Source organism: Pipra filicauda, unplaced genomic scaffold (genome assembly GCF_003945595.2).
Source record: "Pipra filicauda isolate LSUMZ 115617 unplaced genomic scaffold, ASM394559v2 scaffold62_size3274119_pilon, whole genome shotgun sequence".
Taxonomy (NCBI): Eukaryota; Metazoa; Chordata; class Aves; order Passeriformes; family Pipridae; genus Pipra; species Pipra filicauda.
The window spans coordinates 1,556,627-1,575,374 of record NW_024104787.1 but is presented as its reverse complement, the minus strand read 5'-3'; the positions used below and the strand labels follow the sequence as shown (position 1 = coordinate 1,575,374).

At 37.4% G+C, this 18,748-nt stretch overlaps 1 protein-coding gene across 2 annotated transcripts in view; it reads right to left on the bottom strand.

Moving 5' to 3' along the window:
* Window positions 1–230: 230 nt before the first annotated feature.
* Window positions 231–18,748, bottom strand: part of AVL9 (AVL9 cell migration associated) — a 42,291-nt gene continuing 23,773 nt past the window's right edge. For both annotated transcript variants that reach the window (XM_027729052.2, XM_039388321.1), the window contains exons 9-16: window positions 15,287–15,356; window positions 14,131–14,678; window positions 11,253–11,387; window positions 10,206–10,425; window positions 8,725–8,842; window positions 7,919–7,972; window positions 5,706–5,794; window positions 231–4,832 (exon numbers count right to left, since the gene is read on the bottom strand). In XM_027729052.2, the coding sequence (XP_027584853.1) occupies window positions 4,738–4,832; window positions 5,706–5,794; window positions 7,919–7,972; window positions 8,725–8,842; window positions 10,206–10,425; window positions 11,253–11,387; window positions 14,131–14,678; window positions 15,287–15,356 (1,329 nt within the window). In that variant the 3' untranslated portion in view covers window positions 231–4,737. The remainder of the gene's footprint in view (window positions 4,833–5,705; window positions 5,795–7,918; window positions 7,973–8,724; window positions 8,843–10,205; window positions 10,426–11,252; window positions 11,388–14,130; window positions 14,679–15,286; window positions 15,357–18,748) is intronic.

The following is an 18,748-nucleotide window of genomic DNA, read 5'->3' as shown; positions in this document are numbered from 1 at the left end:
ATGATGTCAATTTACAGGGAATAGGGTAATCTGAGTAAGGGTCACAATTTAACTATTTAATTGACAGAAGTGATCCACCTCCATATATTTTATGAATCTAAACACTACTTCTAATGTTTGATAAAGAATGGGGTCAAGACCAGAAACAACACAGAAGTAAAGCTCTGTGCCTGCTTCTTTAAGTCAGTCCCTTCTCTACTATAATATTAAAGACTCAAAACACCATGAAGCAATTTGTCATACATCTTTAATCATAATACAGTAATGTAGTGTTTCTCCCTTTAATGAATACCCTCCATGTTGCCCTTTTTAATGAAAACTAAATACCTGCAAGAAAGTAAAATTACAGTGCATGAAAAACATGATGTAAATTTATCTTTCAGTGTGTTTGCACAACTACTTGCGCGTGGTCGGAAATACATTAAAAAATTTTAGAGAACTGCAGCGTTCGCTAGACATAAGCTCCATCTCATTCACATCTGAACGTTACTCAAGGCAGTTAAGTTTCCTCCTCCTGGAAACACCCATTTACCAAATCATTCTCAGGTAGGTACAACAACAACATTATGGCAGAAGTTTCAAAACCTTAAAACGGCTCACTATGGCCGAGAACTGGATGTGCAGCAATTCATTTTCATGGCATCCTGGTTTTGACCAGATGTCACAATCCACAGGAACTACATGCTACTTTGAAGCTAAATCTACACCAAAATTTTAGTTGTACCTGAAGCTCTTACTGATGTAAGAGAGGTCTGTGACCTCCTGAACACTTTAATCAATTCACAATGAGCAGCACCCCATAGGGAATAAGAAGTCACACTAGAGGATCCTCTTGTCCTAAATTTGCAAAAAGCAGCATCCACCATCAGTTTAAATGGAAGACGAATTTCAAAAAGACTGCCAGTGAATTACAAGCAGCTACCAATATCAAAAACAGATGCCTGCAAGTGTCTTCTGGTGGGGTTAAATTATTAAAATAATACAGCTTTTTGAGCAGACCAAACTTTAAACAGGTTGGATGTATTTTATTTTCAAGCAGCACAAGAAAAATCAAATACATTACTTGTATGTTCAATCATCAAGCAATAGTTTCTATGTTTAAAAACAGCATTCACGCCTTCACTTTTACAATTAAATACTGCCACATAAGTTTCTCTGCTTAGTAATAATTTGTATGGAAATCAGAAGCTTGTTTAGGCAAAATATTATATTTAATTACAAAGGTGCTTAAAACAGATGTACAAGGTCAAACAAGTGCAGTGTACTAGAACACTGACCTAAAAAGTCTAATTACATTGTGACATTTGAGGAAACTGGTGTCAGATGTGCACAGGAATCAAGGTTATGACATGAAAATGATTGATAAAAGATGCCAAACTCTTTACTCAAATGAAATATTAGGTCAGCAATACTCGAATCTTAGGGGGCTTTGGGGACTTACATCTCATACCTATGCTCAATAGGCAGTTCCTCAAATGCTGGCACATACAAAAACCTGAAGCTGATGCCTTTGATGACAGAAAGTTGAGAGGTGTGCTATTGCATTACCTGTAAGTCAGTGTGTGCTGCATGTTGACAGCCAGAAAAACCTTTGCAACATCAAATCACAACAGAGCTGTAACAATACCTTCACAGTTGACTGATTTAAAGGCACTATCACCAATTCACTTAGGACTCACTGTTTCTTACAGCGCAGAAATGCATGTCAGGGTCTTTGCAATGGAAGTCAACTGCCTAAATCTTTCTGAATAATTAATAATGCCTGCACTGGAAATTTTAAAACAGAGGAGAGGAAAATAGCTTGCATTTGCATTAGATTTAACTAAAGATGTTACAAACATTAAATTAAGAAGAGAACTACATGAGAACTAGAACCTCAGTGGCTGCATGCCTTCCTACAGAAAAGTAAGCTTAAGCAAATATCAAAGAGCAAACATAGATGTTAATGAAGACCACTAATTATGAAGATCACTTCATCTCCACCCACTCCATGAATCTTAATCACTGTATGAGTTTAAATCCAAGATCAGTTTGCTAGCAGGATGCTGGTTCTTAAAAAGATTGAAAATTAATACAAGTTTTTTATTCAGTCATTTCTAAAGAAAGGAAAATACTCTTAATCAGGTCGCATGTTTGGCTCCACAACAGAGACAGCTGGGACAGTGGGAATAAGACTGCAGAGAAAGATCTGTCCTTGCCCATAAGAGAAATACTGTGAAGTATCGTGACACAGTTGCTGGACAAAGCAACTAGTGCTAAGCTATGCGTCAGCTTAGCACTCCAGATGCCACCTCGTTCTGCCTTTCCTCAGACTAATCCACCACAAAACAAACATATGAACAAAAGTCAGCTTTCTAGTATTCCTAGGCCAGCAAGGGAGTCTGTCAGAGTAAGGGGAATGCTGAGAGCTAATACATCTTCCATATAAATTTGGAGCACAGGAGAATTCTACAGAGAAAACGCACGTGAGGAGGTGAAAAAAACAAGGATATTGAAAAGGAATCCTTAAAGGTCCTGTTTCTACACCTTGTAAATACCAACCACTTGCCTGGCTTCTAGAACTCACCACCCTGAGGCCCTAAGCCTAAATCTACCTAGTGTGCCTTAAGTTGCTGAAGTTTTATAGATGCTTAAGTACTTTATGAACCTTTCCGCAGTCTTCAGGACAGCACGAACCCCGACCATTTAAATCCCAGACAGCAGACAATACGTTTGTCATTTCACAAAAGCAAGGGATTATTTTTGGTTATTTTCTTATCTGCATGCTGAATCAGAAAGCTCTAGACTCACCACGGATAAAGACAGCTTTAGTCTTACTTCACTGCATATAAAGTAATACCTAGTCTTTGAAAAGATACAAATGTCTATTACAGAGTTGTGGAATAAAACAGAAAAGAGCATCAGAAGTGTTAGAAGATATACAAATACACACAGAGACTAGGAGCAATAGATACATCTTACTTCTTGTGTCAGAAGCAGTAAATTAATAGAGCTTTAGGGGCCTTTTTTGCCCTTCTCAAATCAAACTACTCAAACTAGCTGTATACTTTCAGGTTTGCCACAGTCATTCTATCTAATTTGTCCTGGAAAAAAAATTAATGCAGGCTTTAAACCAGATCCTGCATTTTCAAATCACTGTTCAAAGCAATAAAACTGAAAACCATGTTGCTGGATGGTGACAGCGTGATGCAAATGTAGCTTTTCTATTACCTTTACAAATGCACATAAGAAATTAGAACATAATTTCTTAAAACACGTTACATTCAAGCCTTCTTGTTTATCTCTTGTACAGCTGCTGCATTTCATTTGAGGAATAGGAGAAATAACCATGACTAGAAATCTTGGCCCCAGAAAAGAACATGGCAAAATGCTGACAAGATACCAGTGAGGCAATAAACTAAGAGCCTTTTGGTAAAGAAAAGTTGGAACACTTGATAATGTAATGTAGAAAATGTTAACAGCTACCATGTGGGGATGTCAGAAGGCATTCAGAGGCACACACGTTGCAAGAAAACAGGAAATAATCTCCCTTGGAATCAAGACGTAGGAAGTGCAATACGCTTGCATACAGAAGACACAGCATGCATGTCACATAGGAAATACAGAATTGTGCCACATCTTTTCAAACAAATTTCTTCACACAAGGATACGAACTGAGACAGTTTAGTTACTCTCTCAGTTCTAGTGTTACTCTCCTTATGAAAAAAGTAGTTATCCAAATGGATCGTTCCCTGAGTCGACACAGAAAATCGATATAGCTGATTTTCATTTGGAAGAATCTTCATCACTTTAGTATGGGGGAAAAAAAAAAGCCACGCAGAGTTTGCTACTGTTCTAGTTCTGGGTGGGTTTAGTACTTTGTATTCATATGTATCAAACTACACTGATGTTGTAATTACATCCTAACAGAGCGAGACCTCACAAAACTTTCTAAGATCCATTCCCAATTTGGGAGAAATGTTTTGTAATACTTTCCCTGAAGAGATCTCTCCAACTGGAATCCCATTCGTGTCCCAGGGTAAAAACAACACAGCAAAAACATATGCAAAGTTATGAAGGCCTACTGTATAACATGAAAAAAAAATACTTATTTTGCAACTGTCACGTAAATTTGGAGACACAAAGAGAGCCAGAGCCAGATTAATTCAAACAATGCTACATGGATACAGAGGATAAAGGGAAAAAAAACCCTTGTCAGCCACAGTCTTACTCTGCACCTTGTTGAGTTTAGTTTGCAGGTGAAAGCAAGAAAGTTCCACCTGGCTTGGAACCCTTTAAGGGTTGCAGAGATTCTCTCAAATCCAACCTGAAAGAGGAATCAGTATTTATATTCTGCTTATTTCTAACAAGAATTCACAAACAATTGGCTATCTGGATTGAAAAATATAACTAGTTTACATAAATATTTTCAACATTCAAGAAAATGTACAAATCTAAACACATTTGGCTTGCAACAAGCCCTGTTTGCTAATATCTTTATAAAGGCTCAGTTTTAAAGAGAAGTAGTCATCTTAAATATAACCAATATACTGCAAATGCCACCCCATAGTACGGAAACACTCACCATTCTTCTATACTTCTAGTGAAACTGAATAATAACATCCCACACCTGCTTGCAAACAACATATTTTGGTCCTGGGTAGTTAATCTCCAATCCTACATTTCGGAGCAGTCTTTTTACAGCTCAGAGAAAGCATTGCACCTGAAATAGTCAGCAGCATTATGAAAAACCAGCACTTAGTCCCCGAGGCTTTGGGGTGACTGCGTGAAAGTGGAAAACCAGGATGACATGGCTGATTTCGCGCTTGTGAAGGCTCCTCCAACAGACTGACCTGCAATACAAACCAAAGATCCACAGTGAAGTGTTATCATTACTGAGGTATTACAAAGAAATATTAAAACAAAATTTAAAATTGCACAATCGGTTGTCCAATTTGGGATTTAAAATCCAATTCCAGAATCTGTGTCAGAAAACATTCAAAGAACTTGAACACAGTAGCTCAGCAGAAACGGCCTATGATGTCCTTTGCCCAGGAAGGCTTGCTAGACTTTGGGCCAAAAGGCATTCCTTGCCAGAGTGTACAACAGCAAAAAGAGAAGACAGACTCCAATGGGAAAAAAGAGGAAGTTAAACAATTTTTGGCAAAGCCATTGCCAAACAACTATCAAATCCTTTAATGGGTGGACTCTCATTATCTCGCACTGCAAGATGACAATGTGATGTCAAATCCCTGATGTCAAAGCCCCTGTTGAAATGCAACAAATGCTTTCCCAGAAAATTACAGACAGCTGCAAAATCTGCAGAAACTGACACATGGACTATTTCTGATTTCACCCAGTTCTAGATAGTTCCAGTCAAAGTAATATAAAAATTGAGAATAAAAATTGAGAATAATTTAATGCAGAAGGTGGTGTGGTCTAAGGATTTACATGAAACCTCTTCCCTAAACATCTCTTCCCATATTCATCTCCAGGCCACAACAAAAAAAGGAATGTACACTAATTTCTTGTCTAGCTGCTTCTCTTTCCACTATTACACAATATATGGGGCCTCAATCAGCAGCTCTACCCTTCAAAATGTTGCTCCGGTTTGTGTGTATGTCATAAAGTACATTTGGATTAAACCAAAATATAACTGAGAAACAGGATGCTTCTTCAAAAGAGATATGGCTTAGATGCAAGCTGATTTTAAATACATTTCTTACCTACAGCTCTTCCTGTTTGTACAACATTTCGGCTGGTGGAAACCATCACATTTCCAATCTTCTTTCCACGTTCACTGTTTTGCACAGAGCTAATCAAGAGAGATACTGAAGACTGTTAGTTCACTGACTTCTTATTACTCCCAGGTGTAAATAAAACACATAATTAAAGTATGTACCATTACACACAGATTTACATAGCATACATATATATAGTTCACATATATGATCAAGCCCATAGTTCCTGCGAGCATCTTATCCACATAGATCAGTTAGGAAAGCTTCTCAGAGGAAGAAAAGATGCTGTCAAAACATCCAATGGTTCACTCTTATAAGGCACACTTTGAACCTTTCACAGAATCACAGATGCAATTAGGCTGGAAAAGACCTCTGAGATTATCGAGTCCAACCTATGACCAAACACCACTGTGTCACCTAGACCACGGCACTAAGTGCCACATCCAGTCCCTCCTTAAACACCTCCAGGGACTGGGACTCCACCACCTCCCTGGGCATCCATTCCAATGTCTAATCACCCTTTCCTAAATGTTTACCAAGATGCATTATGTTCTAAATTACAAAGTCAGATTTGCAGTTATGAGAAGTTTTAGCCCCAGTATATAACCTTTAAACAAAACAGTGTTACTGATCAGCCTTTTCTTTCTAAAGAGAGACTACTTGGTATCTTTCTCTAAGATGAAATTTTTGATCAAGGACAGTTTACACTCATGCTTTTGTTAAAGAAATGCAAAAAAAAATGGCAGACCATCATCATTTGGAAAGAAAAGCACAAAAGCAATCAGTTCTACTGCACAAGTACAATAATTTGAAAATAATCTGATCGTTTTAAATTGTGACTTTCAAGCCCACATTTCAGGCTTTGCAAACCCATTAATGTGAAACTTAAAAACACATCATGCCACATTCTTTTCCCACTTTCAGAATCTTCAGTGTGAATGGAAAAAGCAGAAAGAATAGAACACACCAAAAACAAGTTTAGGCTCAGTTTGCAAAAGCAAGTAATTTTGATGAGTATCTGATAGCAAAGTCCCACCTGGAGAACAAAAGCACTGTTGTAAAAATACATATTATTAGAAGCACACTAGGAACTACTGGTCTCACCCTACCCAGAAGAGTTAGTAACCTGCCTTTCACACACAAAAATAGGGCAACATTATAGACACCTACACATCTTTCAAATTAAGTCTTTCTACAAGGATTATCCTTTAATAAAGAGAGCTGCTATCAGCATGCACCTTCTTGAAGGCAATTACCTTGAGATTAATCTTGACTCATTTGCATTCTCAATCGCCATCACGGAAATTTAATCTGTCACTGGTCAGCAAAAGCAACAGAAAGATTCAGCGAGCTGAAGTCTGAACCTTTTTATTCCTCGAGCTGTTCTCTGTTAGCATGTGGTTTAGGTCTACCCACAGTGCATTGAAATTAATGTTTCCACAGCTGAGGCAGGCACAGAGTCAGCAGCGTGTATGTACTGCTGATTTACAGGCATCTTAAGGAACCAGTCTCTAAATGTTTTATGGTCAACACAGCTAAGTGAGAAAACAATCCGTTTTGCTTGGTGCACAAACCCAGGACTGAACTCTGGCTTCAGTTAGAGATGAACAGCCATGGCAATAACGAGCTCCACTAAGTTTTAGACTTGAATACTACAGGAGCTGAGACCAATGTAAAGTTCAGCTAAGTCTGGTGCAATAAGGAATTGTGCAAAACTCATTTTCAACTTGTAAACTGAAGAAGTTGAATGACATCTCAGTATGCACACAGTGAACTTTGAGAGTTTTAGAACAATGCTGTATTAAAAACCACTTAATTAAAAAAAAAAAAAAGCTGGTGTCTCCTAATAATGTCAATGTACAGAAAATCACCGATGGAAGTTTTAAGAGCTTAAGCTTTAGCTTACAAATTAAAAATAAATATACAAAAGCCTTATAATTGCAACACAAAAAAAATCAAGGCTCTAATGTGTAAAGTCCAACATAAAATATTGCATTAGCTTTTTTTTATTATTTATTTCAGGTAAGTATTTCATCTTTAGATGTGGTGATGTTTTGCAAGAGAATGTTGTGTACAGTTTCATGGACATGGCCAATTTGAATCATTATCTTGGTTAGTTCATCATAGCAACAGTTATGCAGTTTAGTAATATTTGACCACACTTTTAAAAAATACAAATCAAAGTACTTTATACTTACTGTGACAATCTTAACTTAACATCTGATACAGAGTACTGTCCCTGGAATGGGTGGCTAGAAGAAGAGGAAAAACCCGAGAAAACATTAAATATTTATTTTTTTCATGATGAATCTGTATCAATAGTTATTAGCTGTCCTCCTATCTTTGCCTTACCAAAAAAGTTGTAAAAATACTTTGCAGATTTACTACTCTATCACTTCACAGAAGGCTAGGTTCCAGTGACAACTCAAACATAGATTTCTTATGAACTACCTATAAGGTGCCTTCTATTTACAGACCAGATATTAACAATCTTTTCAACGCTAAGTCAAAAGCACCTCCCTTCAGCAACACAGAGCAAATAAAAAGCATCCCTTAAGTAGATCAAAAGAGCTTTGTAGGTCTAAAGAAAAACCTTTTTCAGACTACAGCAGCTGACAAACTAAAAGCAAACAAAATTCCCTGTAGTACAGTAGTAACTCACACTAAACAAAACCCATGCACAGCCAACAGTGCTACCAAGCCTGGCATGGCCTAATCTTTCAGTGAAAATACACATAAACCAATCTAAAGTAGGGAAGATGCAACAGAAAACAGCCAGCTCCCCTCCATACCCATCAGAGACACCCCTGGACACAGCTACTCCCTGTACACCTGGAAGCAATTAATAAAAAGGAGAACCATCTGAGGACACTTCCTGAGGAATGACAAACTTCTATAGCTGGGGACAGCCAACAATCAACTTGAATAAGTTTCACTTCTCCTGACTCTGGATATAATTTTCTTCATAAAAAGAATTAGAGTAAATGCTAAAAAGTTTCCTTACCTGGAATTTACCTCTGCAAGAGCTGGATGCTTGTTGCTATTCCATACTCTGTAGTTGTGGGTATTTTTCCAGGCTGCTACAAATGTTGTTCCGAAGTCTGACAAAGTTTTTTCATTGTCTGATAAATTCAAATAAAGATGAAAATTTGCAGAAATTCATTAGAGATGTAATTACAAGACAAATTATTGTCTTGTGAAGAATAATTTTATTTTTCCAAGCTCTTATCAAGTCAAAGACAATTAGAACTCCAGTTCTAAGAACTGGGCACTTCAAAAGTGTTTTATTTTTATTTTAAAGTATTCAAAATATACAATTCCGGGACAAGAGGGGAAAAAAAAAGCTTAAAAAATAGTTTTCTTATTTTTAGTTCATTTATAAAGTTCTACATAAAGAGCTCTACTGGCAAAAAAAAGTCATCCAAACATATGTCTGTCAGAATGGCCACACAGTAACCAAGAACAAAAACTCCATTTGTATTGGTCTTGGTCAGACACACTGGGCTTTGCTGTACTATGTTGTAACTCATTCAAATTTAGTAACCCGCAAATCCACTCCAAAACTACAGTAGGAATTACTGTGGAATAAACTTATCATAACAATGACCTTTTAAAACACTGAAGAGTACAGGAAATCATTTGAGCCAGACAGTGAAATAGTATGAGTTCCCAGAAAACCCAGATATTTCATATCAACCAGGTAATCACCTTAAAGTATTAATGTTGTCAGACCAAGAACTTGGCGGCTTCCAGATTTTAAAATCAAGTTCTCAATCACATGTCTTCTCAAAAATACCACAGAACAAAAATCTGAACTTGTTAATTGGTGTGAATAGAGAAAAATCTGATAAGAATGAAGTTAACATGGTGAGTTCTGGGCAAACTAAATATTTTCCACAAATAAAACACTGATTCTTTTACTTATATTTGCACAAAAGGCTGGAACATAGAGAATTTCCTCTGAGCTAAAACAAAAAACATTGAGCCCCAGTAAACACAAGCTTATAAAGCCTGCAGATGAAACCTTTCACTTATGTGAATCTCTACTTAGGACCATGGCAAGAAGGGAAAAAGGCTGGAACAGTCTAGCAAAACTTCCTGAAGACAGCCACTTAACTTCATGTCTCCTTGAATCCAATTAGTTTCCCAAAATTAACTTCAGGTTGCAATACAGTCTACAAGACACTCAAGTTCCCAACAGTCTCATCATATATGGGGTTTCAGGTACTTCTGCTTAGGAGGAAAACTTAATTAAATCAAGGAGGAGACAGTCTAAGAAGAAAGTGTCTGTAAGGCTGTGAAGTAAGAATTAGTAATAAGCTTGTCAAGGAATAACAAGGATAGCCAAGGGCAACTGAAAAAGCAGCCAAAAATGAAACTTTAGGCAGAGGAAGATCCAATGACAGGCCACACATTTACAGCAACAGAGCAAACACTTAGTACATCCACCCCAACCTCCATCCGTAAACAAGGTATCTGTTCTACCTGGTTGTAGCACAGCAGCAAGCAGTGCATGAAGATAAGCACTGAACTGAGCCCTGATCCACTCATCTCCTCCTTCCCATCCAGTGCCATCAAGGAAAACATCATCTCTGTTCTCAGTTACATGCTTCACTAAGTAATCTGAAAATCTCAGGTCAGCAGTTGTTGGGTTCAGGATCTTACGGAGTTCTGGATCATGGATTTGTACATGAGCATCTTCTATCTGTTTGAAACAATTCCAAGGGTAAACATTTATCTAAATAAAACTGCTTACACATACTTATATTGCTATCTAAATCTAAACCCTCATTCCCCCAACACATCAAGAAGAAACAAATGCCAAGGGAACAATGAATTTACTGTTCTCAGAAAGTCAGATACTGCTCTGATATATCCAGAATCTGATCATTTCCTTGGTACAGAGTAAAAGCCGCTATTTGACAGGATTTGGCAGAGGAAGTTTGGTATTCAGGTATATTTCCCTAGAGGCCCTTTGATTATCACCTCAATTTATTAAGTTGATTATCTATATGGAGCTACCTTAGGTTACTAAATGCTGATTACACGGTTGTGTCTATTTGCTAGAAGTGCCACAGATACTTTTTATTTTTATTTGTTATTTTTATTTATTTTTATTTTTACTATTTCATTTAGATACTATTTTTTTACCCTCTTGATTAAATCAGAAGGAAGCCAATATCAATATCTGCATCTGCTTCTGAGCTGCAAGCACGTATTTTGGAAGACCTTAATACAAAGCCACGAAAAAAACCCATGACACGAAAAATAAAACTACACCAGCAGCAAAAGAAAATTTAACAAGTGCCCTGCAAATTCAAATTTTGGAATATATCTAAAAACGCAGCTTATGTAACCCTACCCCTTCAAATCATAGATATTTAATAACCTTCTGCATTTAAGAATTTATTTCATACGGAAGGAATTAAAAATTTGGGCATGCACGTGAAGCTTTAAAGGTGTGTTTAAAATGCAACCCCTGCCTCGGCCCTGCCCCTCAGGTTCCAGAAGTGCAAATGCCAAGATCCATACTTCCACAATTGCATCACTCAGATGTTTCTGCTGACGGAACAGGATGTTGGTCGCTCCCGCAACAAAGCCGCGGACTGTGACATCTGACAGGAGATGATGCTGCTGCAGCGCCATGTATGGCAAACAGAGGTACCCCTAGAGTGACACACATATTTAGAGAATTAACATTAAAAAAACAATAGGCTATGTTCCGAGTTTTTCCTAATAAGAGCCAGCACATTTTGCCCAGAACGAACCTTAGTTATTACAGTTTCAGCCACAATTATCTATTGTTTTGCTACACTGTATTTACAAAGCAAAGCCACCAGATAACACATGAATTAGATTTTTCAAGCGACTGTTTTGCCTTTCAGTCTCAGGACTGAAACTGAAATACAATGCAAAGGATGGGAATCAAATGTGTTTATAAGGCAACGGAATAAGCAGCATAAGAACAATAATAAGCAACAAGAGTAAGGTCTCAGGTCAGTTCAGAGACAAGAAGTCAGTGGAAGTAAGGATTTATCTCTCAAGTTCTGGTGGTTCTGAGGAACGTAATGCAGGAAAGCTACAGACTGCTATCCACATTTTGTGGGTGGAGATTTCCAGACATCAGAGACAGCAATTAAGTTTTGATAAGCATATGCATGCCTGCTTTAAGAAGGAGCAGGACAGAAAGCAATACACTATGCTTTTTAGCCACTTCATGGTTGTAAGTTAATTTAGTATCCTACATGTCAATTAAAAATAAAAAATCAAACGTTTTGAGAAAAGATTTTGAATTAGTCATTGAGAGAAGAGATCAGTCATCATCAAGAAGCAGATGCAGGTAATTTTCTTTTTAAATATTGGATCAACATACTCCTGAAGTCTAATTCCAGCTGTTCAACTGCATAAAGCACAAAGCAATTTATTCACTAGGGCTAATGGCACACTGGACAGAAACAAAGAGCACACACACTTTATCACACAGTATGTGGTAATTGGAAATATATGGAAGAAAGTAGCAAAACTATTCTCTTTTGTTATATTAGACACAGGGATGGCCTTCCAAATGACAAGCACTTATCAGCTGAAAACAAATAGCCTGCGTCAAAGGAACAAAAGTGCTTTGAGAGGAATCACCAGCCTAAAATGGAAAATTTACAAAAAATACACCTTAAGAAGCTGGCAAAGGAAGGTTTAATTACTGTATGCTCAAGCAGCAATGTCTGGGAAATCTTTCCCTATTTAAAGTATCAAGTGTCAGATTCCAAATGCACATTTGTAAGTATAACAACTTTTATTTCTGTGAACATGTTCCATTCTCTTTTAAAAGAGTGCAAATGAAATGACTATTAAATCTTACAGAACTGGTACTGAAGAAACAAGCATCGCAAGCTTATTTCTCCTTATGCTCAGGTGTACTTGGATAATGTATTTTGCCACCTGGCAAAATCTCCTCCCATTCAAATTTGTCAGATTTATTAGTCTTTCTATGGCATGGTATAAAACAACCCTGAGATGAGAGCTCTAAAAGAGATGTTAACTTTCCAGTAAGTGGTTCAAACTGTAATTTTGAATCAGATTTTGCTGCTAACTCAGACATGTAAAGCCTTTTCTGCTTTAATTACATTGGATGAACTCAAGTGAAAAGTGCCTTTGTGAAATGAAAGGTAAACATGTAGAAACTGCCAGATTCCTTAAAATTATTCTCCATTTTATAAGCTTAGCAGCAAACAGAAGCTTGCACTTGTAGACCCCCTTATCAATTACTTTATTCTTGCTTTCCATCTAGTATTTTCAGTAGAACTAGACCAAACACAATTTACAGGCTATTGTTCTCATTAGACAGATCATAAGGACAACCACCAGACTGCAGATCTTTGTTGAAGCAGCATTTCTAATGGTGACATGAGGCAACACAGGGCGATGACATTTGAGCTGCTCACTTGGGCCCACATAATGCACCATTTCCAATAAAAGCTACTGTGAGAAGCTCAAACACAATCATCAAATACAAAGTTCTGCAAGGAAATGCAAATCAACCCCTCCAAAGGAAGAAAAACCACTTTGAACCACACCAGCTTGAGGAAATAAATCTGAATCATCTATCTACTATGGGCAAATGTGCATTACATTAAAAACAAAAAACCAAAAACTATTATATCACTTCTTTTACTGACAAAACTATATTTAAAAGGGATGCATTTTCCCTGGTTTTTATGGGAAATCAGCCCTAGTAACCAGCCCTACTGCTCGTTATCTGAATACCTGCAGTTCAGTTAGACATCAGCGCAAGCTTAAAATTCAGCAGCTCAGCACCATGTACAGAGAAAGAGACCCAGACAAACAGGGTTGTCATGTACAGAAGGGAAGGGTGAAATTCTATCTTTTTTTTTTGTATTTATATACACATTTTGTGCATTTATACACACGTACACAATCAAAAATACCTATATAGATATAAATTAAAAGAGGAAAACATAGGCTTTGGTGTAAGCAAAGCTATAGCTTTCAGAGTCTTAGTTTAGATTAAGGTATCCAAACGCTTCTCAAGTACTCTGGTCTTGCCCTCATATAGGTTAGATCAACAATTCTTCAGTATAAAAGAAAACAGTAGTTACTGATATGCACAATTTATTAACCACAGTGGGGTTGCAGGTCACCACTACATAGAATTGCAAGAGTATTTAAGTATTCACATGAAAGAAAAGTGGAATGTGCATGTGCACAACCCTCCTGGACATGCACTCATGCTCTTCCACCTGCCTAGGAACACAGTCACTTGCCAGGCACTGTACTCACATGTTTTGTAGTACCCTACTGTCCACCTGGAGTTCAGTAACCAAAATTATTACCCACTTCTGAAAAACAGATGTCTTTTTGAGTTACCAGGTACCACAAAGAACACACTTACCTTCGTAAAAATAGCCAGTGGCATCCCGTACTGGTCCTCTTCCAGCCCAGATACCAGTCCCTGAACAAGCACCGTCTGTCCTGTGTTTGCCTGGGGCTGCACAGTGATGGGAAGGCCTTCTGAGCTCATGCCTTTGCTCAGAAGACTTTTGGCCTGTTCTGATGGTGGATTTTCACGTTCACCTTCTTTCAAACTGGACTCCTCCAAAATGCTGGGATCTAAGGTCTCCCAGTCGCTTTCAGAGGATGCTGGAGAAGCCCGGGAAGGAACTTTCAAGCGCTGCACAGTACCATCGGAGGACTGAGCTCCATTGCAAGTCTTCTCTGACTGGGAGAAAGGCACATTTGCTTTTTGACCTTCCACTGAATTGTTTCCTGTCATCTGCCTGCCTCCCTTTCCCATTTCCAAGTTTGTATCTGAAGTATCAGCAGCAGACACAGAAACATATTCATCCGTCCGTGGTGTATTTTCCTGCAAGCCAACATCCTCCGATACACTCTTTCTTGGTCTGTAATGTGAACAGTCACTAAGACCATGTTCAATCATACCTGGAAAGTGACAGCACACATGAATATCAGCATCTCAGTAGAAATTTAAGTTACTTTTGTGGGGGAAAAAAAAAAAAAAAGAACAAAGTGTTCTTGTGTACACAGTGGAAATTCATGTATTTTCAAACACTACTTTGGGGAGGGAGGGGTGTGTTAAAAAAAACAAACCCCAAACCTCACACGTCCTAAAGAGTCTGTCCCAATATTTTGCTTTGAGAAGACTGGTTAGAAGCTAAGAATTAGGGGTTATGTTTGTTTGTTTGGTTGGTTTTTTAAAGAGTGCATGTAGAGGGAAGAGAGAAGTTTGTATTTTTGTTTTTTAAGGAACTCAACAGGAATGTGTGACTTAATCAGGGTCTCATCTATGTCATGGGCAATACAGAAAATCCAGTGGCTTCAACTAAGCTCAAGCAATAACCCATTAAGTGCAAGTAGTAAGTATTAGGTGTGTACCTAGTACATGGACATGCATACAAGTCACTCATCTTTCAGGTAACATATCAACCTAACTTTATTATCACATAAGTTGATTTCCAAATGACGCAGTACAGCCAGTCTCAGTTATCACCAGAAAGCATATAAAAAGAAGTCCAAGCTTCTCTTCTTACCAGGAAAGAGTGACAGGACAGTCATCAGAGCTCCCACCAACCTATTTACAGGGGAAATATAAAACAGCACCTGGTGGCAGAAGGGAGGGGAATGGGAAGAAGAGAGAATGCAAGAGAGGAAATGGGAATTAGGGATGAGAGAAGGAGAAAAATAAAATTATTATGCATGACAAAGATAGAACACATGCAAACTATTTAAGGCACTTTTTATGTTGTATTAGAAAGCCTGCTTACTAACAGAACCTCTTAAATAGTTCAAAGTAAATGTTTAAATATGTCTATAGTATCCTTAAATTCTATATTTGTAATCTATGTCATATATATAGACACACACACACACGTAACATATTTGACAGTGATGCAGATTTTTCTGTCAGTTTTTAAGATTTTTTTTTTCCAAACTGATCCAGTTACTGAATGACTGACATAAAAAAGTTGTTCTTGGCACGCCACAGAAGTTCTTGCTCATTTGTAGTACATTAAAATGTCTGTTATAAATCAAAGAGGCTAAATAATCTCCATTCCAGAACTCTGACAAAAACCTATGCAAAAACATCTCTTCTGAGGAGTTATATTAAGGGTATGTAGGTAAATGAAAACAGGATAAATGCTGCATGCATTTATTACATGTATATTCTTATGTAACAAAAGAAGATTTTTTTTGGAAACAGAAGACATGACTGATATTAACTTTGGTAAAGCACTTAAGGCATAACATGGGAAAACAGAATCTCCTTTTTTAAATCAGAGAGACTGGGATTAGTAAATCAGTTAGGAATTCAAAAGAGACTGTCAAAGGCTAGCAATGAAAGAAGAAACAGAAGCCAGACTGAGTATTACTACTGAAATTCCTCCAAAATAGGCCTTCAGGGGGAAAGAAATGGGAAAAAACAAAACAAAACAAAACTAAAAAAAAAGCCACAAAACAACCCAAACCCAAAAATTCCCCACAAAAGTCAATTTGTTTAACAATGCCATTTTAACATTCTCAATCAGCACAATACTAGTAAAAAAATCATACATGAGCATTACGAGGAATCAAGAATGCAAAGGAATACATAATGATCTAACTTGATGACTTTGCAGTCCAGTTTAATAGGCATATGACAAAATTAAAAGTGCAAGCTTGTGGACTGTGACTTAATAAGAGACTTCTGCTGTAAGCTAGGAATACACTTTAGAAGAGACTGGACAACACTCTGAGGTACATGGTGTGACTCTTGGGGACGGTCCTGTGCAGAGTCAGGAGTTGGACTCAATGACCCTTATGGGTCCCTTCCAACTCAGCATATTCTGTGATTCTACGAATAATAACTCATGTTCCACTAGTATTTGCCAGTCTACAAGCTACTGAATTGATCGAACCAAGAGAAAGACCTACACAGTCCTAACACAGACCAAATGAATTGTAATGTACCTCAGCTAGAAACAGGCTTGGTACATTACCTTAAACATATTAAAAAGAAAAATTGTACGAGATGGGTGAGTTGAAATTGCAACAACCACTGAAAAAGCATGGTGAGAAGAACAAGCAGCTCAACCGTGGAAAGAGTGGCTGACTCCAATGGAAATAAAGAAGTCTAACTTCTTTTAGGATGCTGCTTTATAATGTATGTATGAAAAATGCATGATATAATAGCAATGAACTACAACAGAAACCCTGTGATACTCCCACAGGTTTAGATTCTCAGACACTGTGCATTCCTAGCCATGCTTTATTTTAAGCCTATAGAAATAATTAATCCTATAAAGAAATACCTTGTTTTCAAGAAATCTCTTCCAGTCTAGGTTTTTGTTTGGGTATACCACTTACTTGAGGCAAATACTTTTCTATATTTGTTCCATCAGGTCTCTCTGCCATCTTTCTGTCTGTAAGGGTGCACACTTCCTTACCCCTCCTAACCCCACTATATGGCCCACAGCATTTACATCAGCAAATTGGGTGGTCCTGGCAGCAGAAAGTCAAATGATCACCATCTGGAAGTAGTCTTCCAGCCTAGTAACAGCTGAGAGGTGAAAAAAAATCTTTTAGCCTATGAAAAAAACATCAACCAAATTGCTATGGATTAAAGGAAATTGGTCCGTGCCATTTTTCAGCTCAAGGAAAATTGGCATTACTAGTGGCTTCTTGCATATTATATTTAAGGTCTTTGAACATACAGATTCCCACAGTTATTCTGGAACCTTAGCATCTGCCAGAAAACAGGCAGTGCCAGAGAACCAAAACTTTCTTTCAAAATTGCAAGCGATGTCTTCCTGTTGGAGCTTAGGGAAAAACAGAAACGAAGCAACCTGCTTTGTTTGTTCCATAAGCTTTCAAAACAATTTCATATGTTTGAGTAATATGAACATGCTTGGGAAACCCTTCCCCTCCTCTTTTCCTGTGCATTTGTGTCTTGTGGTTTGAGCAGTTTCAGAAAAGAACTGTAGTGCAGTGAAGTGTATGTCCAAATGCTGAACTGACTTGGTGAGATGCTAGCATAAGATTTTTAAATAGAACAGTAGGGATACTTTATAAAATTTTAACTGAAAAATATTGTTTTCACTTACAGTTTATTAAAAAAATAAATCACTGCAGACTTTCAGAGTGTATTAAGTTATTTTAGGGGAAAAATTTGCATATTGAGTGTTGATTACATACATTTCTACATGTGTACTCCTACTATGCCATAGTTATATTTTCTCAAGGATACCTTTTGCATAGCCTTTAATATAGTCATCTTCAGCATATGGCTCTTCAATGCAGAAACTGCATTTATTCTCATCAATAAATACCCAAAACTGTCAAAGTATATCTAACTTACAGAATTAGATGACAAGTGCAAAAGTTTCAGAGAAGTTGCTACTTATATTTTAAAATATAATAGCATATTTACTGCCTCACAAAAGATACCTAGGCCTAGGATATAGACTTAAAAAAACCCCACAACTGTTTTGGTATCTTATAGATTAAATCCTACTGACTTTCCAGTTGCAGCTAACAGGAAATTCTACGCTTCTTCCCAGCACTCTAATGTAGCTGGGTTTTAACACAGCAGGTTCAATGAAGAAAAAGTCACATTTGGGAAACTGAAAAAAAGCTTTAAACAAAATTTTTAAACCAAACCAAAACAAAATCCCTACATAAATGTGTCTCTGGCAGCTGATATATAGTAATTTCAGTTCTTGTTCTAGGCCATTAATATGTACACAGAAGAAAACAAATGTCTCTATTTCACATTTTGCATATTATACTTAGATCACTAAGACAGCATTGCTTCTGCAGCAGTAAGATAGCCCAAGACAAACACTGGGCCTAGAATTCAGCAGTTTTTACCAATTTATAATCAGAGTTCAGCCTGACCTAACAGATAGGGTTCTCTACGTTGTCTCCTGAGGGACACTTTTAGCACCTGTTTCATTTAGTATGTCTATTTAAAGCCTGAACCAGAAGTTCCACTTACTGAATGCCTGTAAAGCTGC